The following is a 21,078-nucleotide window of genomic DNA, read 5'->3' as shown; positions in this document are numbered from 1 at the left end:
AAAATTGGTCATCATATAGTGAAGACCCAATCCAAACAAATTAATTTCGGCTTATTAAGCCCCAAGAGCCTACGGCCGAGGAGTTGCAAATAAAAACTGAACATCATACATTGTGAAACCGCGGTTACAAGCAACCTCGAAAAATGATAGATGATTTTGGGCTGATTAAACCATGATCGCTTATGGCGGAGGCGTAGCAATTAATACAACATAAACCTAAAACTGAACATCATATATTGCAGAGCAACGGCCGCAAGCGACCTCTTCTAAGTTAATAAATTAATAGATGATATCAGTTGATTAAGTTAATACAATATCAATCCCAAACTGGTCAACATATATTGCAATCTTTTAAAATTTCAGACTTCAAACTTGAAAAATTCATGGATCAGCCTTTAGAGACGGATGATAATACGGAAAAACAAGTTGTTTTAGAAATAACAATCCAATATTATCCGAAATGATCACCACCAATTTAGAGGTGGAGGAAGAAAGTACAAAGAAGTAGGAAAGAAGATGAACAAATTGGAAGATGAGAGTGTACAAAATTTCTTCTTCCTTCTGTATATAGGCATAATTGCCTGTTTTTCTTCACATTTTTTGTTTGCCCGTATTTAGTCATTTGGAAGGTTGAAGCTCCATCTTTTTCCGTCCTGATGGTAATTTGACACTCGTTATTCCCGCAATTCGTTCTTCTGTCATGCGATTGATGTCTTCATTCTATTTTTCCTTTTTGTTTAATACCCAGTCATTGCTGATATCTATTCCGTATGTTTGTCTAATATTTACACTTCTTTTTCTAACCACTCGTGCTTTTGGAGCTCTTTTACGCACTATTTTTATTTCTCTAGTGTCTAGTATTCTTTTTGTTTTCTCGAGCTGGTAGATTGCAGTCTTGTAGATCTGGACTTTGGCTTCAGTTCTAATATATTTATTTGCTGCCTTTAACACTGCCGTAGCTTGATTTCTTACTTCCGTGTCAACATCTCCGTTTCCAAATATTTCGATGGCCAGGAATTTAAATTTCATTTTCTTTTGTGTGATTTTATCATCATTTCGTTCTCCGGCACAAGCATCGCATCATCTACATGGCATAGTATGACCACTTATTTATGCTTGAATATTTTTGTCTAAATAAGAAGTTGTAATGATGTTTATTAAATTACATTAAGAACAAATCTATTTGGTTTGAGTAGATTTGATTAATTAAATTATTAATTATTAATCAAAAAATTTAACTAATTAATTATTAATCAAAAAAATTAATTAATTAATTAAATTATAAATTTGATGCTTTACCAACAAAATCGGATGTAATAAAAGTTTTATGTATATTCTCGTTTGGTTTGATCTCAATTGGATCTTTAACAAATTTTATGGGATTAGTTATGTTTACTGAGTATGAAAATTGTGACCCCGTTGAAGCAGGAATTTTAAATAAACCAGATCAATTATTACCTTACTACACTATGGATTCATCGAAACAACTTCCTGGATTAGCCGGATTATTTGTGGCAGGGATTTTTAGTGCTGCTTTAAGCGCTTTATCGGCGTCTTTGAATTCATTAACATGCACAATTTACGAAGACTTTTTATCGAAGTACATCTCAAAACATACGTCTCAACGAAAAATTAGTGCAATTCTTAAACCTATCATTGTTATAACTGAGTTAATTTGTACTTTTTTAGTATTGGTTGTTGAAAAACTTGGTGGGTTATTAGCTTTAACGAATAGCATGGAAGGAGTTATTTCAGGATTGATTTTAGGACTTTTTGTTGCTGGAATGTTAATTCCAAAAATAAACGCTGAAGTATGTTTTTTTAAGATTGAAAACAATATTTCATTCTTTAATTTCTTAGGGTGCTTTTTGTGTATTGCTTCTATGTCAATCATGGCTTTTGTGGTTTTTGGATCACAATTTTATCAAAATAGTGATTATTTAAGTGATTTACCTTTACCTGTTTCAATTGAAGGATATCCTTCAAATTTAAACAATATAACCAAATTTTATCATGTTTTAAGGTAATTTTGTTAAATTTATTAATTAAAATATATTTTAAAAAAATCTTTTTAAAACGTCTCACGCAGATATTCCTTACATATTTAGACTTCAATTTTATTGGTATATATGGACTTATGGGTTTAATTTTATGCATAATGTTTGCATTAATCATTAATTTTTACAAGAAATTATAACAAAGAAGTTCCAAGAGAATTACTAAGTCCAGTTATATTTCCATTTATTCCTAAGAAACATGAAATAGAAATGAAAAATCATTGTGTATAATCTACATCATAATCAATATAGGTATAAATCTTTAAATCAAACTTTGGAATTTTTAGAAAATGAAAGAAAATAGTTTTATTTTTTTTTTAACTTTATTTATTTATTCTCATTATCAAACATTTCTGTATTACTTTCTTCGTTAAACTTGTTTACCATCAACGTTTCAGTAACGTCCTTAGAACTCTCTTCATCTTTTGTTGTTAAAAATCGATGAATAACAGGACTAAATAAATCCTTATAAAGTATTTTCGATTTTTGATCTTTTACAAATTGACTTATTATGATACCAAATACTAAGCTTATAATCAATCCCATACTACTGTACCAATAAAATGGCACCTTAAAAATATATGGTACTTGGTTTGAAGGAGAAGATAACCTAAAATAAATTTGAAATATTAATACAATTATGCAGGTTGCTTCAAAAGAATATATTTAGCAAATAAGTTGTAATTATCTTGTTTAAGCTGAAATACAACCAAAATGTTGTCATCATGGTGAAAGTAGGAGATTTGAATGTTAGATAATTGAAGACCATAAAAGTTAAGAGATAAACGCGAATGGCGTAGTATGTATTTTAAAAAATCATATCTTATCTTAATCACTTTTTAATTACAGTAGCATCAAAATAAAATAAGAAAACCAAACAAAACTAGATGAAGTACACAAATTATTATAATTTACCAGGTGATGATTTTACTCATATTTAACAAGAAAATCCATTGTTCTGGGATGCTTACGTTAAACGCAATAAATGTAATGTTGATTTGCATACGAGTATTATTAAGCAATTGACTGAGGTTAGATTCATATTTGAGTCCGCATCTGATTGAGAATCAAAAAATTATAGTTGACCCAATTAGTCCTTCACCGAATAACTATTTTCTGAATGTTCAGAAAGTTCTCTAGATATTAGTAATATGCCCTATCCACAAAACCATATTTTTCAGATGAGCAAATAAGTTTTGTTTACTTTTTGAATAAACTTCATTTTTAATAGTAACCTAAGAATTTCTAGTCTCAAGAAATAGAGACTGCAGCGTTTTGGAAATACTCTAGATAATTGGTATAGGCTTTCTCTAGTATACTATTGGTCTATCGACATCACCAGATTTACCGTAAGACCGGAGGTATTAATTATTTAATTTTGACGATTGAATTGTAAACTTAGAATTTAGTGTCTCTAAAAGAAGAGATTGCTACAACTTGGGACTACTCTACATAGTTCGAAGAGGAACACTTCGATTTTTGAATATATATCGTTATTATTTTTCTCAAGTATAGAAAACTGTAACATCCTAAAACTATCTTAGAAAATTCGAATACGACTTCTAACTAGCTCTCTGTCTATCGAGACTCCCACATTTGCCGATAGCACTTTTGGGCTAGTATAGACAGTTTAAGAAGACCCTCTGGCACACTCCCTGCTTATCGGCAGACGCTGTATCGCTTTAGAAGAAAAGCTCTAGATTTAATGACTAAGAAATCTGCATAACTTTTATTTAAAAATATTTAACTTTTACGTAGATGTAAAAGAACCAAGTTAGAAGAGTCCTCTTTTGGAATCTTATGGACAAGATCTAAATTTCATGCATCATGTTATTTCATGCTTTAATAATTACAACAGCTTAGAGATTTTGAGATATGCAACTTATTCAGACATTGAAAAACACTCTGCATGATTCCTTGATAGAATAATCGATTTTGAGATATCCTTAAAATTTATATCACAATTTTATACAATATTTTATAAATTGTCATTTTTTTAACCCTAGGATACTTAACCAATAAAATAACTATAGTAACTAAATGCTCACCGGGCCTGAGAGGCCCGGTTTATGCATCCTAGGGTTAATTCATTTTCATTTAGCACACTACTTTTAAGACATCATTAATTAATGAACTTACGTTATATTTATATTTGTTTTTGTTGTAAATGTTCCATTCAAAGGACATCCCTCAATTGAAACCGGAAGAGGTGGTGTTGTTATATAACCATTAATTTGGTACCATTGAGAACCAAGAACAACAATTGCCATTGAACATACAGATATTAAAGTACCACAAAAAGCACCCTGCAAAAAATCAATTTATTAATTAAAATAAAATTTGCATAATAAATCTTACTTTCGAATTTATTTTTGGTATAAGCATCCCACCAGCGAAAAGTGCTAAAATCGGACCGGCTGTAATTCCAGACAGGCTATTCGCCAAAGCTAACATCCCCCCGAGCTTTTCAACAATGAAAACATTAATCGTGCTGATAACTCCAATTATAACAACAATTAGTTTTAGAATTGTGCTAATTTTTCGTTGCGAAGTGTTTTTTGGTAATCGATGAGAAATAAAATCTTCAAAAATTGTACAAGATAAACTGTTAAGCATTCCGGACATTGTACTTAAAGCCGCACTAAAAACTCCTGCAATGAAAAATCCAGCTAATCCGGGAAGTTGTTTTGCAATGTCCATGATGTAATATGGAAGTAATTGATCTTGTTTTTGTAAAATTCCCGCTTCTAATGGATCACAAGTTGAATATTCGGTAAACATAATCAATCCAGTAAAATTACATAATGAACCAATTATAAATAATCCTATTGCGAACATAATCAAAACTTTTGTAATATCTTTTTGTGACGGTAAAGCTAAACACTTCTGAATATACGTTTGATTAATACCCATAAAACTCATCCAAGCGATAAATTGGCCGATTAAAACTGCCCAAAATCCATTTCTTTTAGTAAAATCTAAATCAAACACCAACGTTAATCGTTCGTTTTCATACGAGGTATTCCATATATTTTCAATTCCACCACATCTAATAACACCCAAAGTAAAAGCAATAGCTAAAGCGCCTATCATAACAATCGATTGAAGCGCATCTGAATACACAACAGCTTTTAATCCACCAATACTTGTGTAAAAAATGCAAACTGCACATAATAATATGTTGATTAAATGTAAATTGATGCCGGTCGCTTGAACAAAAAAAAAACGTTATTAATGATTAAATAATATGGTGAAATTACCTTGAACTAAAGCTAAAGCTGGAATATAAATAACGATGGGTAAAACTAAAATGATGTGTCCAAGATAAAGGATTGAACCCAATAATCGAGTTTTTGTATCATATCTTAGTTTTAAATATTCAAATGTGCTCGTTGTTTTTAATTTAGCAAATACGGGCACGAAAATTTTATAGGAAGCGAATATTACGAAGATTAAACTTACGTAAGTAAACCAAAATGATATTCCATGCTTGTAAACGTCTGATGGAACAGCCAATAAAGCTATTCCCGAAATATTACTAAAAAAACATTTTAATAATTTAAATTAAAATAAAAATGATTAACTTACTTTGCTGTTAATGATAAAGCCATTGGAATAATACCCAAAGATTTTCCACCGAATAAATAATCCTCAGCGGTTTGTTGTTTTTTATAAAATCCATAATAAACACCTATTATCGCACTTGCAAGTAGCATCAATAAGAAAAATGAATAATCGTACCATGTAAATTTAATTCCTAAGATATCTTGTAAAGTTAATGTTGAGTTCTCCATGGTAATCGCGGAAACATTTTAAAAATAATTTAATAAAACTAAGGTTTTATACAATACCCAAAAATAAACAGTATTTTATTCTCGATTACAATCTTACGAATTAGTTTATTATATGATTAGCAATTTTAAAACCGTTTCTTAAGTCATTTTGCTCGTCGTTAGAGTAAATATGTAAATACGACCAAGACGTCATGTAATGAAATAGCAAATATATTAAATCTTATTTAGGAAAAGATTTAAAAAAAAATAAAAAACGAATTAGTTGTGAAATAAATATTTTTTAATTATTTAGACTCCATTAACTTTTCAGAAACGTAAATAGTTTCGTCACTATTTCTAGAAAGAAAACGATAAATAACCGGACTAAATAGTTCTTTATCAATATTTTTTTTAGATTTACTAAAATGGCTGATTAATAAACCAAGTGAAATAGCGAAAACAAATCCTATTGTGCAATACCAATAAAAAGGTACCCGAAAAATGTAAGGAACTTCGTTTATTGTATGCGACGTCGAATTTCCGTCTATTTTAAAATCATAATTTTGGGTTATTGTTGAATTCAAAAACGTACATCCCTCAATTGAAGTTGGTAATGGTACAGTTGTTAAATAACCACTATTTTGGTAATATTGTGATCCAAATACAATGATTGTCATTAGAATTAATGATGTAACGGAACCATAATAAGCTCCCTGTAATAAAATTAGAATTAAAATCATTGTTTGTAGTGTCCCCGAGTTATTCAATAAAAGTACTCAAAAGAAATTGTGTTTTTTACATTTTATTTGATGGATGTTTTAAAAAATGTTATTGAATACTAATTGTGTTTAATTTGTTTATTTTCCACTTACTTTTGCTTGAATATATTTTTTCTAAATAAGAAGTTTTAATAATGTTTATTAAATTACGTTAAGAACATATCTATTTGGTTTAAGCAGATTTGATTAATATAAACATCAGATAGGAAGTAGAATTGGGACATCCAAGATTTTGCATAATTTCAAATCAAAATTTAAAATAATTCAGGGACACCATAAACATATTTTATTTTTTTAGATTTTACCTTTTCATTCATTTTTGGAATTAACATTCCTCCAACAAAAAGCGCCAAAATAGGTCCAGCTGTTATTCCAGATAAGCTTAAAGATAAAGCTAACATTCCGCCCAACTTTTCAACAACAAAAACCAATCCGGTTGCTACAATTCCAATAATTAAAACGATCAACTTCAGTATTCGACTTATCGTTAATTGAGTCGTATTTTTTGGAATATATTTCGAAATAAAATCTTCGAAAATCGTACACGATAAGCTATTTAACATTCCAGCTAATGTGCTTAAAGCCGCCCCAAAAATTCCTGCTATAAATAATCCTGCTAATCCTGGAAGTTGTTTTGAAATATCCAAGATGTAATATGGAAGCAATTGATCTTGTTTCTCTAAAATTCCGGATTTGACCGGATCACAATTTGAATATTCGGTAAACATAATTAATCCTGTGAAATTACATAATGACCCAATCACAAATATTCCAAGTGCAAAAATTGTTAGAACTTTGATTACGTCTTTTTCTGAAGGTATTGCTAGACACTTTTGAATGTAAACTTGAGAAACTCCTAAAAAGCTTAACCATGTCATAAATTGACCGAACGTGACAGCCCAAAAAGCGTTTCTTAACGTAAAATCGATATCAAATTTTAATTTTAATCTATTGTGCTCGTAAGACGTATTCCAAACATTTTCAAACCCTCCACATCTAACAACACCCAGTATAAAAGCAATCACTAAAGCTCCAATCATAATAACCGTTTGTAAAGCATCTGAATATACCACAGCTTTTAAACCTCCAACGCTTGTATAAAATATACAAACTGTACAAACTAAAATGTTTATTAAATGGATATTCATTCCAGTTGCTAAAAGAATAACTTTGAAATTATTTGACTTAAACTTTTGGATACTTTTACCTTGTGATAAAGCTAAAGATGGCATGTACATTACAACTGGTAAATACAAAATGGCACTTATCAGATATAACATCGAACCCAACATTCTAGTTTTAGTATCGTATCTTCTTTTTAAATACTCAAACGAGCTGGGTGTTTTTAAATTCGCAAAAACTGGGACGAATACTTTATACGAGACGAAAATTACGATTACCAGAGAAACGTAGGTAAACCAATAAGAAATACCATGCATGTAGACATCGGATGGAACGGCAAGAAGGGTTACTCCAGAGACGTTACTGAAAAAAAATGTAATAATTTTTGATTTTAAGGTAAAGTTAACGTAAAAAAATTTTGTCATAAAATACTTTCAGTGATTTCTAGGACTTATAGAACAGTTATCTATTTGGATGTATTCAGTTATTCAATAACGTCTAGCTGACGTTAATATTATAAAAAAATACGTTAAATAGAAATCTGAGCATTGTAAAATCTTTGTCAGAAATTTTTGCATCGATCTGGCTTCGTAAAACCGATGAGTACACAGCTTATAGTGTTTTCGTGGCAAGATCAATAAGCTTGTCCGCAAAAAAAATCAAACTGTAGGTAAAGAACAAAAATAATCAATTCCAAATAACATACGGATAAAATCAAAGTATCAAATTCATCACTGTGATATAACCATCGTTAGAGTTTGCAAAAGGTGTTATGTTCTAAGATGTCAAAGCCAACGTGTTAAAGCTTTTAAAACTGTGATATAACCTTAGTTAGCGTTTACAAAGGGTTTTAAGTTCTAATTTTAAATATACAATACCTGTGACGAAGTTAACATAACTTATTCAAAAAAGGTATAGAAATAAACTAACAATAAAGATCAAAAAATCATACATTTGGAATTTGGATGTTAACGAACTGAACAAGAAGAAATGAAACAAAGTGAATGGTGAAATAAAAAAATTAAAGAAAGACAGTTTCTCTAATAAAGACACTCTGGGGTGCAGAAGAAAGTTTGGAAGATGATTCAAAACCATTAAAGAGATACGTAAGAACACATTGCAAGATTATATGCAGAGACTCAGACGTCCACACAAACGCAAGACCATAAATATAATATTAGGATACTATAACCAGAGAAGCCCACGCTAATGAAAAAATAGAAGAAACCCAGAACTCTACGGCATACAAGCCGAATTACATAAATATAGTGGCGAAAACTGCAAGAAACAAATAGAGCAACTCTTTCACAAATTAATAACAACATGTAGGATACCGCACGAGTGGAAGATACACAGAACGACCCCTATATTCAAAAAGAGAGATAAGAAGAAGCCAGAAAACTGTAGCATAACCTTGTTGAACACTGAAACTGTTAACTAATATCATATACCAAAAGTTTCAGGCAATGATAGAAATTTCAGACGAACAACAGGAATTAAGATGGAAGAAGTACAGTAGACGCGATCTTCTTAACATGACAGATGATAGAAAAATTTATAGAATTCAATTATCCGGCTGACATGAGTTTCGTCAACCTACTTCAGTATCAAACAAAGCTATCAAACTGAGCCCATTTCTCTTCAGACTAATTATCTATAATGCTCCATAAATCTTGCGAAACATTAAAAAAATTCAATATGAGGATTTCCACAGAAAAAATAAAACATTTGTGCCATCTAAAAAGCCTCAAAGAGGCAAGATGGAGGGCAAAGTCATAGAAAAGGTGATGACTATCAACTATCTGGATGTCGAAATTTTGAACGACTGCAACCTATACAAGGTGGCGCGAAATCAAGAGAAACAAACGCATAAGGTATTGCAGTGTACCTCTGGCAAGCATTTTTGAGATACAAATACATGCCAGTAAAGAGTAATGTCGAAATAGACAAGGATAGTTCGGCCAAGTAAAAGATTGATCTTTTTTTTTTTTTACAATACCGATAAACAAGGTGATAAGAAAAAAAGAAGAAAAGACGGGATCAAACGTGAAAATCATCATCCATTGAATAAAAGGAAAAATCAGAAACTAATAGAAGAAAATATTGGCTACATTCAAAGGCTGACTTACTTAGTCTTAATAAATCCATTGTTATTTTTTTTAAGAATTCCTCATAATACGATTATATGCTTGATGTATAGAATGTCTGGTAACAGTCGCGGCCAAAGACTTACGTTTGAGAGACACATTTGCGAGATAGTTTCCAGACTGAAGCGCATGCTTGTATTATTTTTTAGATTAACAGAAGAATTTTTAACTCCATATTTATCACACGTTCACCCAAAATATTGGTTGCATCATTTGTAAACCTAAAACATCAAATTTATAACAGTAAAATTGATAGAATTCAAAAGAAATGCTACACTAATTATTAATTATAATTACTAACTTATTATCACTCTGTCAACGTCGGATCATTACGAATGTCGAATAATAATACACGAATGTGATATCCAATTGGCAAAAACCAAGCAATCAGCTCCTACAAATCCTTACACTTAGAACATATAATAAATATCTGCAAGATTAGAATAATTGTCAGGAACAGCCACTGTTACCAAAGGATAAGAAATAAACTTAGAAATTTCATCATAAAGTTATTGGACAAAAGAATCCTATTTCTGTTGATTGGTCTTGTTAGGCCAGGATTTGGTATTCTTCCTAACATTTTTGGTCTTTGGCAATACGTTTTTCCATAATCATTCTCAAATTTTCTGAGCACTTCTAACTAATAATCATATTGACATATTTTTACCTAAATTTTAGATTTTCTGGCTTTTTTTAATGTTAGAGCAAAAAAACAAATTTCTTTCAATTATTTTTAAATTTTTACGTGTTTAATGAGAAAACATAAAAAAATACCTTATAATATGAAATTTCTGAGACCTACTATAGTTAATAGTCTACTTACTTTGCTGTTAACGACAAAGCAACAGGTATAATACCCATTGATTTACCACCTAATAAATAATCTTGCGCAGTTCGCTGCTTCTTAAAAAATCCATAATAAACGCCAATAATAGCACTGGCAATTAACATCAATGTAAAAAAGGAATAATCGTGCCAAGAAAATTTAACACCCAAAATTTCTTGAATCGTTTCTGTACTATTCATTTTTCAATTTTCTTTAATATTATTTCATGAATATATCAATGTGAGAAAACGTATTTAACTGGTTCAAGTTTGTTGCAGATTTAATTAGCGAAATGTGATAAGATTTAATTTCACATAATTTTGTTTATTTAAGTATACTACGAAAATACTGCGTGGGCTGCTAAAAATTTCGACACAAAAGAAGGATTTGAGTTTCCAAACATTGTCACAATTCAAAATAGAATTAACAATCTAAAAAAAAATTAAAATATTTATTTTTCTGTGTTGATTTAATGATAATTATTATTACACCAAGGGCACATTTTAATTTGCAATAATCTCGTCTGTGTAACGCGATAAAAACAACGAAACATTTTTTTGTTCTTAAATTTTTGTATTCCAAAAGACAGAGAGATATAGAGAAAAGGAACTTCTCACAACAACTCTTCGCCCAGCACCTCTCTTTTCGAATTGGAATCGGTTCCCGTTCGTCAAAGTCACTTCAGACTTTGAGGCTCGCCATAAATTTCGTTAATTCCGCAGACGGTTTCTGTTATTTATTCCTATTATGGTCCGGGGTCCCGGTGTCGTGATCGGAATGGCGAGCGCCGATATTAAACACTTCTCCTGAGAGACGCGCCCATCTGTGGGGACACCGCGTTGTTCCTTGCTTCTACCCCGCAACTTTTTGTCGAAACCAGACCCCCGCCTTAACGATATTTACATAGGAATGTTGCGTTTTCGAAACCACACGATTTTAATGCAAAACAAAGGGATCGTTTGTTGTAAAATATACCTTAGTTTAAAACGACAAAAAAAATCCTTTGGTATCAAAATGGTTTGAATAAAACCAATTTTGATGATCAATTAAAACAGGAAACCAGGAAAGGATTAAATAGCAATTATAACTAGTTTGTTGCAACTGTTATATGTAGGTGATGTGGGTACATATGTTCTAGTACAAGTATTTAGACAGATGTTTTTAAAACTAATTAATTGTTTTTATACCCATATTCTTATTAGATATAGTAAAACTAAGCAGATGTTTGAATAATCAACTACAAACTAGAATATTGTATACATAGTAAATCTTTTCAACGGCTATGAGATTTTTAAATTTATTACTTTCAAAATCAAATTGTAAAGTTTTTAAAAAATTAAAAGTAACTTAAAATGCAAACTGTAAGTTAGCTAGAATATCTGGTGATGCTACGAATGAAAAAGTGTGGCGATTATAGTAGAGATGGCACCACCGACAGCGATATTACGAACTTTTCAAAGTTATATGGCAGTATTCCTGAGTATATTTATAGTGCATAAAACGGTTTTCACTTTCCCTCCAAATACCATATTCGCAGTTTTGGAGGTTGTCGTAAAAAGTGTTGTTGCTATCAATTTTCTTATGTATTTATTTCAATCTGTTAGAAACTTTTATATATATGTCGTAAAATATGTGCTTTGTGCAATTGATTCAAAGAAAGTTTTTGAAAGCATCTGGAATAATTTTAAAGAATATAACAAGGATGGAAAATTAAAAACTTTTAAAACATCTAATGTTTAGTTTTAATTTTATGTCAGTTATAATACATCGTAAATAAATTTCACTTTCATTTTTCGTTTTCTAAACAACAGTATTTAACACAATCCCGTTATAACAAATAATACACGTATTGTTTGTAAAACGAACCTTGAAAACTAATCACCTGAAAACAAAATTTGATAATCTGTAAAATTTATTTATCAAGGACTAAAATGTAACATAATTGTTGAATAAGTTTTAACACTATGTAAAATTCGGTACTTGTTATTGGAAAGGTTGTTTCAAGTTGTTAGATTAGTGTGGCAGCGAGGTGTAGCCGCACTTAGAGACAACTTTCATTGTTGCCATAACGCATAAAAATTATACTTTGAATTAGTTGCATACAGCGTAGAAGAAGGGTACTTCATGACATTGTAATGAAGAACAAATCTGGTATTGAGAAATACAGGAAAACAGATGATGTCAAGCTCTATTGGGTATCTAATTTGTCTGAATCTTATGTTATTATCATTGGAACTTCACATATCCACTAAATACTTTGCTTGTCAAACTGAAATAGTTGTACACTCAGAATTAAAGACACGTAAAGAAGTCCTTGGAAAAATATCCTTTCTTTCTCAATCCTAAGAATACTTCACGAATACAGTAATTAAATTTGAACATTATTAGAAGTAAAGACTCTGCTTAACAGTAAAGCATTTCCCAAAGGTTGTCATGATACAAAGAAAGTGTTACCGAAACCAGAATAAAATTGATGATATCTAATTAGTGAAATTAAAAATACATTTATACTGCATAAAATAATACGATCTTAGAGACACTGCTTCTTACTGTACTTCAGTTTGGAGACAAGATACACTGCTAAGAAAGTTATTGTTATCGTATTTGCACTAGTGAAGTTATCATTTAGGATAAACATCACTGTCACTGTCCATTCATCATCCCCACACATAGGATCACTTAAAGCAACACAATGACCAAGGTCTTTGTTATTACTCAATACTGTGGTTTCATCTGAATAACTGGTACCCTTAGAAAGTACACCCAGTAAATTATGACTGTAAAATGAATTATAATAGTTCCAATGTTTCTTTTCTAATAGAGAGGATTAGGGATATCGGTTTTAAGTTGTTTAAGCCAGATAAAGACGAGTATGATGAATTAATCATAAAACACGTCATGGCGCAGATATTATCACTTACAGGTATACCACTTACAAGTATTGAAGTATCCTCACTTTAGATTAAGTTATTTTTAACTTACGTTAATCGGAATGGACTCGTGTCCCACCGGGATTTCCCCCTCCGTTTTCAAGCACCACCCGAAATATTGTAATATCTAACTAAGAATCAAAGGGGTGCATTTTATTCCATCAGGGATTCATCCTCTACCACTGACTCAGACGTTGTAACATCATTGTGAGAATGATGTGAATTTCGAAATTTGCGATATGTACTGTAAATTAAAAGAAACGAAGGGATTAATTTTCGGTTTATGTCAAATTATCGTAAACTTACAAAAATCAGAGGGCGTCTCTTCATCTCTATGTGGATCTCTTCTCATAGCTTTCAGGGGCAATTTTGATCCAAACAGTGATCAAAGAGTTTCTGCTATAAGTGTGTAGGTCGAAGCAAGACATATTTTGAAATAGAAATGTATAGTGGTGTATCATCACGAGATGTAGATGAACATTTAATTGAACTACGAATTTGAGATGTGTGAATTGAGAGCAAAATTATAACTAATTAATACGTAAAAACAAAAAACTTGATATCAATTTGCTCCCGGAATCAGACACTCTAAGATAATGTAATTGAACTTGTAGAATTTAATGACATGGGGAAACAAATTAATTATTTAGACAAAGAAATAAAAACCATAAAGTCACAGGTAAGTTACAACAGATCGTATTATACTGCCATACCGATTACTTATTTAACTACAATTTACGGTAACGGTTTTCAGTTTTATGAGAGTATGATATACTATGATAAATGATATTGTTATATTTACAAATATGGAAATTGAACGTCAATGTAGTTGAACAGATACTTTGATTGCTCTGATTTAGTTACTTTATACATCAAGAAAATTTCTCATCTTTCTACATTAAAAATATGTTCTAAACAAGTATCATCTATTTACTAAAGCATTGTGAGCAAGCCAGGATTTAAACATTTAATAAATTTGACGCGACTTGATGATAAAATTAATCGAGATCAAACAGGCAAATTTGAACCAATACACATGCTTTGGAATATATTGTGTTAGTAGCTACACTCCACGTAAATATGTTAAGGTTGATGAACAGTCTTATATGCTCAATACAATACATAACATATGTTAGAGAATTGATAACACCAATTCATAGTAGATATCGTAACGTTACCATGGATAATTGGTTCACGTCAGTACCTTTGGCAACTTTGATGTTATCGAATTATAAATTAACAATTGTAGGAACATTGAAGCGCAACAAAAAGGATACTCCTTCTAGCTTCCTGCCAAGTAGAAACAAAGAATTGTGGTCATCACAATTTGCTTTTGATGGAAATTTGGCGTCGGTTGGTACATAATTATTCCGTGAGTGAAAAAACTAGACGATGGCCTTTAAGATACTGGTACGAAATGTCTCATCGAGCTGGAGTAGATGTCTGGATACTCTACAGGTACTCAAAAAACTTAGAAAAAACTAATAGACGATTGTTTCCATATGAATTTGGTTTACAGTTCACTAATCCACACATGATGAACATACTTTAAAAAACGTTGCCCATAGTCTAAAACGAATTATTAATGATATATTAAGCTTGGAAGAAGAAAGTCAAACCCAAGAAGAGGATTTACCATAAAATTAACAAAACAAGCACATTGCATAATGTTCAAGATCTAAGGATCGAAAAACATAAACTTTTTGTGCTAATTATTATCAACCTGTTTGTAAGGACCATAGAAAAGATGTGCATAAAAAGTGCTTAAATTAATGTCTCATGTTTAATTGTTAGTATTTTATGTAAATATTTGTTCCATTTTCCATTTTCCATTTTGTTTCATCTAATAAATAGACTGGGGCATACCAGTAACCCGTTGTATGCCATATTGTATGTTTTATTTATTCTAAGTTTAATTTACGTAGATTTTCTCAACGTTTAACTCTGCTGAGCACGCGCGGGCCAACGACAGGTGTTGCCCCGACAACATCATCTCACTTTCTCTTTTGAAAAAGACATGAAAGATTATATATGTGTTCAGTTAAAATACCACTTTCGGTAAACAGATATAACTCAATTTCGTTTCCACAGTTAATTCCGATTTCGAGTTATCTTGTTTACATACCTACACACTCACAGACATAATACGTGGCCTACACTTAACTCTCCCATATTATTTACACGATTTTGAGAGACTAATAATATTTGCAAACATTCATCAATTATGATGCAATATTAAACTCAAAGTTGAGAATGTAAGAAAATAGTTTCCGAAAATAATACAACACAATTTGTAAGTGGATTGTGTCAAGTAATATTGCAAAAGACCCAATTAGATGATTAGTTTACTAGTGCTGACTACTAGAATATAAATTAGGCTGATATATTACTGATGTAAACTGAAGAACATATATTCCTGAAAATGTCTGGTTATTTTGTATTAATTATTACGGTTATTTTATAATAAAGGATACGAATTGTAACTTTAATATACAAAAGAGAAAAAACAGGAAATAGTATAATGGAAACGTTGGAATCCACTTGACATGAAATTTCTGATAATGGGTTTCTATTCTGGAGATCAAAACAAATATGGTTCGCAATGATAAAACTGGAGCGCACAGTAGAAGAAATAGGGGAACGGAGGTTCCGATCCGGCCCTCGAGGATGATGTTATGTTATTCTGACGGGACAGGAGCTCTGTTCATGCGTGAAGTTTAAAAGCTGCCGCGGCGAACGCTTTTTATACTTGAAAGCTCGTGACAGTTACAGCTATATGTGATTTCCTGGTGGAATTAAAGATATTTTCATGTTTATTTTTTGGCTTTATAAATACCTTCGAAATAATCTTAAAAAAAATCTGTTTCAAAAAAAGAAAAACTTCCATAAAACATAAAAAATAATAAAAATTAATGTTCGGAACTTTATTATTTTTAACAAGTTTTTTTTTGAAAAACCCAAGAATAACATAAAAAAGACAGACAATACAATAAGACTTTCGTATTTGAAGTTCGAAAAAAAATTCCTTGGAAACCCCAGAGAATGCAAATCTAGTATTTTTTTACCCTAACGAAGGCACCCTCGCTTTTTTTCGCCCCCTCGAGAACCTAAAAAGCAATCGTCGAAACGAAACTTGAACGTCTCAACGAAAAGTTTTCAACATTCTTAACCATTAAAAAATAGCTGGTCCATCCACATCGTCCCTCTAACACGAAAAAAAATCTATAATGGTGTATATGTGTATATAAGATATGCTAGTTAGACGGAAGAAAAGAAGTTTTGATTGCTTCTCTCTCGCGCCGGCCCGAATATTGATTAAACTTTTTCAAGGAGGGACGCTTTCAGAGAGCAGCACAACCTCAGGTCGTCTGAAAGAAAAAAATAAGACGGAGAGGATGATGAGGAGATGGTTACGACCACCGCCAACCCCTCTTTTAGACACTCTTGAGATCTTGACGCTTCCTAACGACCTTCGAAGGTCGCTAATTAATTGGCGATTGAAATCTAATGAGTACCATCTTAAAAAAAATTTCCCCCTTCTTGGAATGCGTTTTCTTATTATTAACTTTCTTTTAATTTTGCACATTAAGAATTTAAAATTAAAAATTAAGAAAAAATGTGTTGAAAAAAATTTTGTGGGTCGATGTGGTACACAAAAATTTCATTCCGCAACAACGTCCTTGCAGAAGGCACCCCTGGCGTTTTTTTTTCGTATGCGGAGGGTAAAAAACAGGGGTGGGTTGTTGAGGAGGGCGAAAAAAATGAGGGAGATGTTTTTTATGAATGCACGGGTGCATTGTGAAGCGAAATCGACCGGGGCAAAGGGGGATCAATCAATACGTTCGATTTTTAGCTATTATTACCCTAGGTCCTGGAGCTCTCTGGGGTTCTTCCCAAACCACCACCAACAGTTAGTCTTTTACCTTTAACGTGTGTAGATCGAATTTGTGATTGTGTTTTTAATTTATTTTGAAGGTATTTTATTTTTGTTTTAAAAATTTGTAGTTAACGATTTTATTAGAAAGGTATTTTTTTTAATTAGGTAAATTTAATTATTAATTTTAATTAAAACGCACTTAAAAGAAAGGTTATGATTAAATAATGGTGGTCGTTGATTTCGGACATTTCCAATGGAAAATTGTAGTTTTGGAGGGGTTGAAGCGGGGGTGGTGTCTTCATGCGACCTCCATGGGGGCTGCCGCCCCCGAGAAGAACGCGAGATGAGGGCAGATGTAATCGATATGAGAGAAAGAGAGAAGTGTCGCGCTGATTAGCGCCGACAGTAGACCAGAGGGCGGTCTGGCGATGCCGTGACGTCACAACATTTTTCCCCCCTCATCTTGACTAGGTCCGACGCAAACGCGACGCCTCGCCCTTCCGCCACCCCCGTATTCCGGAAAAAGTACGGATACTGCGCCGTGTGACGCCCCCGTAACCATGCGCAGCAGTTAATCGGCGGCCCCCTTCAAACATCATTAAAAACTTTCTCAAGACACATCCGGATACTTGCACCCACCAACGAGAGTCTTAGTCCAAGACGAAGACCTCTTCGGGTGGTTCTTCTTCCTTTCAGGGGATCAGGGTTTTAACGGACATTGAAAAGCTGAGAACTTTAAGTTTTCAAGCTCTTTTCAGGGTTTGAAATCTTTGGTGTCTTTAAAAACGCAAATTGGGTTATTGAAAATTTATATTTTCTTATAGAGTGGATTCATAATAAGTAGTTATTACGAAGTTCTGTTGTAGAATACATACGATTAATTTTTAAAAAGTGAAATATCACTGCATGTAATTACTATTTATTGCATTGTCCTAACCATATACCGTGTGTATGTTGGACCAGGTGTTCGTGCAATATCACTACGTTTATGACAGTTATTTTTATAATAAGCCACTCGATTGGTGAAGATATCAATGAACGAAAGGGTTGGTTTGCAAAGATTTCCCAGAAATCTGCTTCGAAGGGATACAAAGTTTAGCTCTTTTCACATGAATTATTCAATAAAATTATCGGTATATTAAACCCATCTTCATCGAAGAGTTAGAAATCTTTTATTTTCTTTTCGTCTCGCGATTATTTATTAATACACAGCACGGTCAAAAATCGATACGTGAACTGAGAAGGTCGTTTTATAAAAGGGGGTAGGAAGGAGCGGCGTTTAATTAAATTCGAAACTAATTTATCGACTCCGGAGGAATTTCAAGAGTCCCGGAGTGTGCCGGACACGGCCCACTCGACCGGACGCGATAAAACAGATTGCCTAATCAATTCCTTGTGTCCGCGCCGGCTCTGATCAATCTAAATTAATCCACCGTGCCTGTTCCTGTTTCCCCCCAAACCCCTCCCTACGAAAACCGGGAGTCAGAAGCCGTTAAAAAAGCCTTCGGGCCTCCAACGACCTCCTAATATAGCTCACCCCCAATTTCTTCTTACTCTCTCTTTTTCTCAGCATCTCGCGTTCGTTCCCCTATTTTCAACGTTTCTCCGAGAACAACATCTACGGGAAAAGGGACATTTGAAATAATTGCGTTCCGGGCCGTTTAATGATTACCGATTTCACAGGGTACAGCTTTTTTATGTCTCAAGATTTCTTTCGTTATGGGACAAAAAATAAGTAAAAAAAAGTTCTCTATTAAGTTGAGATAATGTGTTAAAAACATAATGGTTAATAAAGAATATTACATTTACGATGGTTCTCAGTTCATAACATCTTTGGAATGGGATCCTCTTTCGATCGAATATTGGCAAAGTTAACTGAGTGTGTAGAACGAAGAAGTGGAGGAGGAGCTGGAGATTAAACGGTACCATTTACTCACTAGGTGGAGTTCGTGTGCGCCGATACGTGTTCGTATTAATATTTTTCGCGTATCCGTGGTGGTTGGTGGTGCCTAGCCTCGTAGTTATGAAATATGACCCCCGCGGACTTAGAGCTCGATGACAGGTGCCGAAAGGGGGGCGACACCGCCGTTGATAAATTGAAGTGGACCGAACCAAGTCGAAACGATCGCGCCAAAAAAAAGCTCCGCGTCAGGATTCAATTCACGTTGCAAGATAATACCAGCATTTAAAACAACAAAAAAAAAATACAAATTGAAAAATAAAAAAAAAGTTCTTAATGTTCTTATTGGATGGGTGGATGCTGTATGGTACTGCGCGATTGGCCTCTGAGTACTGAATTGGAAATTAATAAATCAAAGCCGAGTCGCGACAGATTTTAATCTCTTAATCTGTCCAGTTGATAAATACCCAACCAGTTTCTCTCGATTTGGACCGCTGCTATTGCTAGTTTTGATCGACGACCAAGAACTATTTCCCAAGAAATAGAACCAAGAAAACAACTAAATTAATCATTTTATTTTTTTAACCCCTCTCTCAAAGTAAAAAAAAATTGAACCTTAAAATTAAACACTCAAATTAAACCCACAAAATTAAACCATCCCAAATTAACATAATTTAATTAAAATTAACCTTCCCCCCAATTTCAATTCATCCCCAAAACCAAATTTTTTTTTTAATTGCGTTAATTTCTTATTTCCGACTTTCTGGTTTCACGCCCTAAGGGGAGAAAGCTTTAAAAATTAAGCCACCACGAACGAAACAAAACGAGGAAAAAGAACGGAAAACGTTCCGGAGAAAAAAAAACTTACACAGGTTTCGTCAGGTTTAAACATGCCACCGCTTTTGGGGTGAACTTCCGAGAGGGTGGTCGGCGGGGGTCCGGTTTACGACCGTCACAACCCAGGGGATGAATGAAAGGCCACGGGGATGGACTACGAATTGCCGTGCCATTTTTGCTTAGTTTTTTTTTCTACGAAGGGGTCGCAGTAATAATATCTACACCTCGGCAACGTTCGAATTATAAGGATGAAGAAGATGAGATATCTACTCAGGACTCAGGAGGGATTCGAAAAAGAAATGATGTCGAGCAAAAATATTATTTGAAAGATTCATACCAATTTTTGATAATAAATGATCATTAAAACATCAAAAGTTATTAAAACGAATGTTTGAAGACATAAAATAATACTCAATGTAATAAATCGTGGTGGTAATAAAAATCGAGTGGGCGAGAGATGTAATTTATGGCCTGCTTTTCGATTGCGTCCGCAAAAAATAATTACGCCTCCCCTTGCTGCTACTAAAAAAAACGAAAAGAAAAGGTCGGGGAGAAGTTAACAATGTCATTAAGATGGCGGGGCCTATAGAAAATAACATGGAGTAATATAAATAATGCACGTGACAACCGCCATATATTACTTGAGTTCGTATATATATAAGAAAACGCCCTCTTGTAGAGGGAACGAGGAAATATATATAACGGGGTATAATCTCGGGGAGGAATGTATCCAACGAAGCTTTGTTTCGTGGAGGAATTAAGCTGGATAATACAAGAAGATGGCCGTCATTGATCCAAACAACTCTTTATATATATATATTTATTTTATA

General features: G+C 32.6%; 2 protein-coding genes across 6 annotated transcripts in view; both read right to left on the bottom strand.

Annotated features, from left to right (window-relative positions):
- Positions 1-2,372: 2,372 nt before the first annotated feature.
- Positions 2,373-6,020, bottom strand: LOC111414311 (sodium-coupled monocarboxylate transporter 2-like). Its single transcript, XM_023045622.2, has 5 exons — positions 5,646-6,020; positions 5,318-5,595; positions 4,416-5,266; positions 4,197-4,363; positions 2,373-2,667 (listed from the first exon to the last, which is right to left on the bottom strand). The coding sequence occupies exons 1-5, from the start codon at positions 5,849-5,851 to the stop codon at positions 2,385-2,387; spliced, it is 1,785 nt and encodes a 594-aa protein (XP_022901390.2). The 5' UTR covers positions 5,852-6,020; the 3' UTR covers positions 2,373-2,384.
- An 89-nt stretch (positions 6,021-6,109) lies between these two features.
- LOC111414310 (sodium-coupled monocarboxylate transporter 2-like) overlaps positions 6,110-21,078 on the bottom strand; it is an 80,103-nt gene continuing 65,134 nt past the window's right edge. The window contains exons 1-6 of one of the 5 annotated variants that reach the window (XM_071200094.1): positions 10,702-10,771; positions 10,176-10,308; positions 9,965-10,099; positions 7,817-8,094; positions 6,915-7,765; positions 6,110-6,543 (exon numbers count right to left, since the gene is read on the bottom strand). In XM_071200094.1, coding sequence (XP_071056195.1) covers positions 6,136-6,543; positions 6,915-7,765; positions 7,817-8,048 — 1,491 coding nt within the window. In that variant the 5' untranslated portion in view covers positions 8,049-8,094; positions 9,965-10,099; positions 10,176-10,308; positions 10,702-10,771 and the 3' untranslated portion in view covers positions 6,110-6,135. Of the gene's footprint in view, positions 6,544-6,914; positions 7,766-7,816; positions 8,095-9,964; positions 10,100-10,175; positions 10,309-10,701; positions 11,058-13,686; positions 13,879-13,940; positions 14,113-21,078 lie in introns of those variants that run through there. The other 4 variants (XM_071200091.1, XM_071200100.1, XM_023045620.2 and 1 more) reach the window with 4 other exon arrangements.

Source organism: Onthophagus taurus, chromosome 1, assembly GCF_036711975.1.
Source record: "Onthophagus taurus isolate NC chromosome 1, IU_Otau_3.0, whole genome shotgun sequence".
NCBI classification, from domain to species: Eukaryota; Metazoa; Arthropoda; class Insecta; order Coleoptera; family Scarabaeidae; genus Onthophagus; species Onthophagus taurus.
This window is presented reverse-complemented; position numbering and strand designations above follow the sequence as displayed.

Coding starts and splice junctions, on each gene's coding strand:
- LOC111414311 (XM_023045622.2), bottom strand. CDS start 5,851: ATGGAGAACTCAACATTAACTTTACAAGATATCTTAGGAATTAAATTT. Junction 5,267..5,317: donor AGCTTTAGCTTTAGTTCAAG/GTAATTTCACCA, acceptor TTTTTGTTCAAG/CGACCGGCATCAATTTACAT. Junction 4,364..4,415: donor TACCAAAAATAAATTCGAAA/GTAAGATTTATT, acceptor GATTTTTTGCAG/GGTGCTTTTTGTGGTACTTT.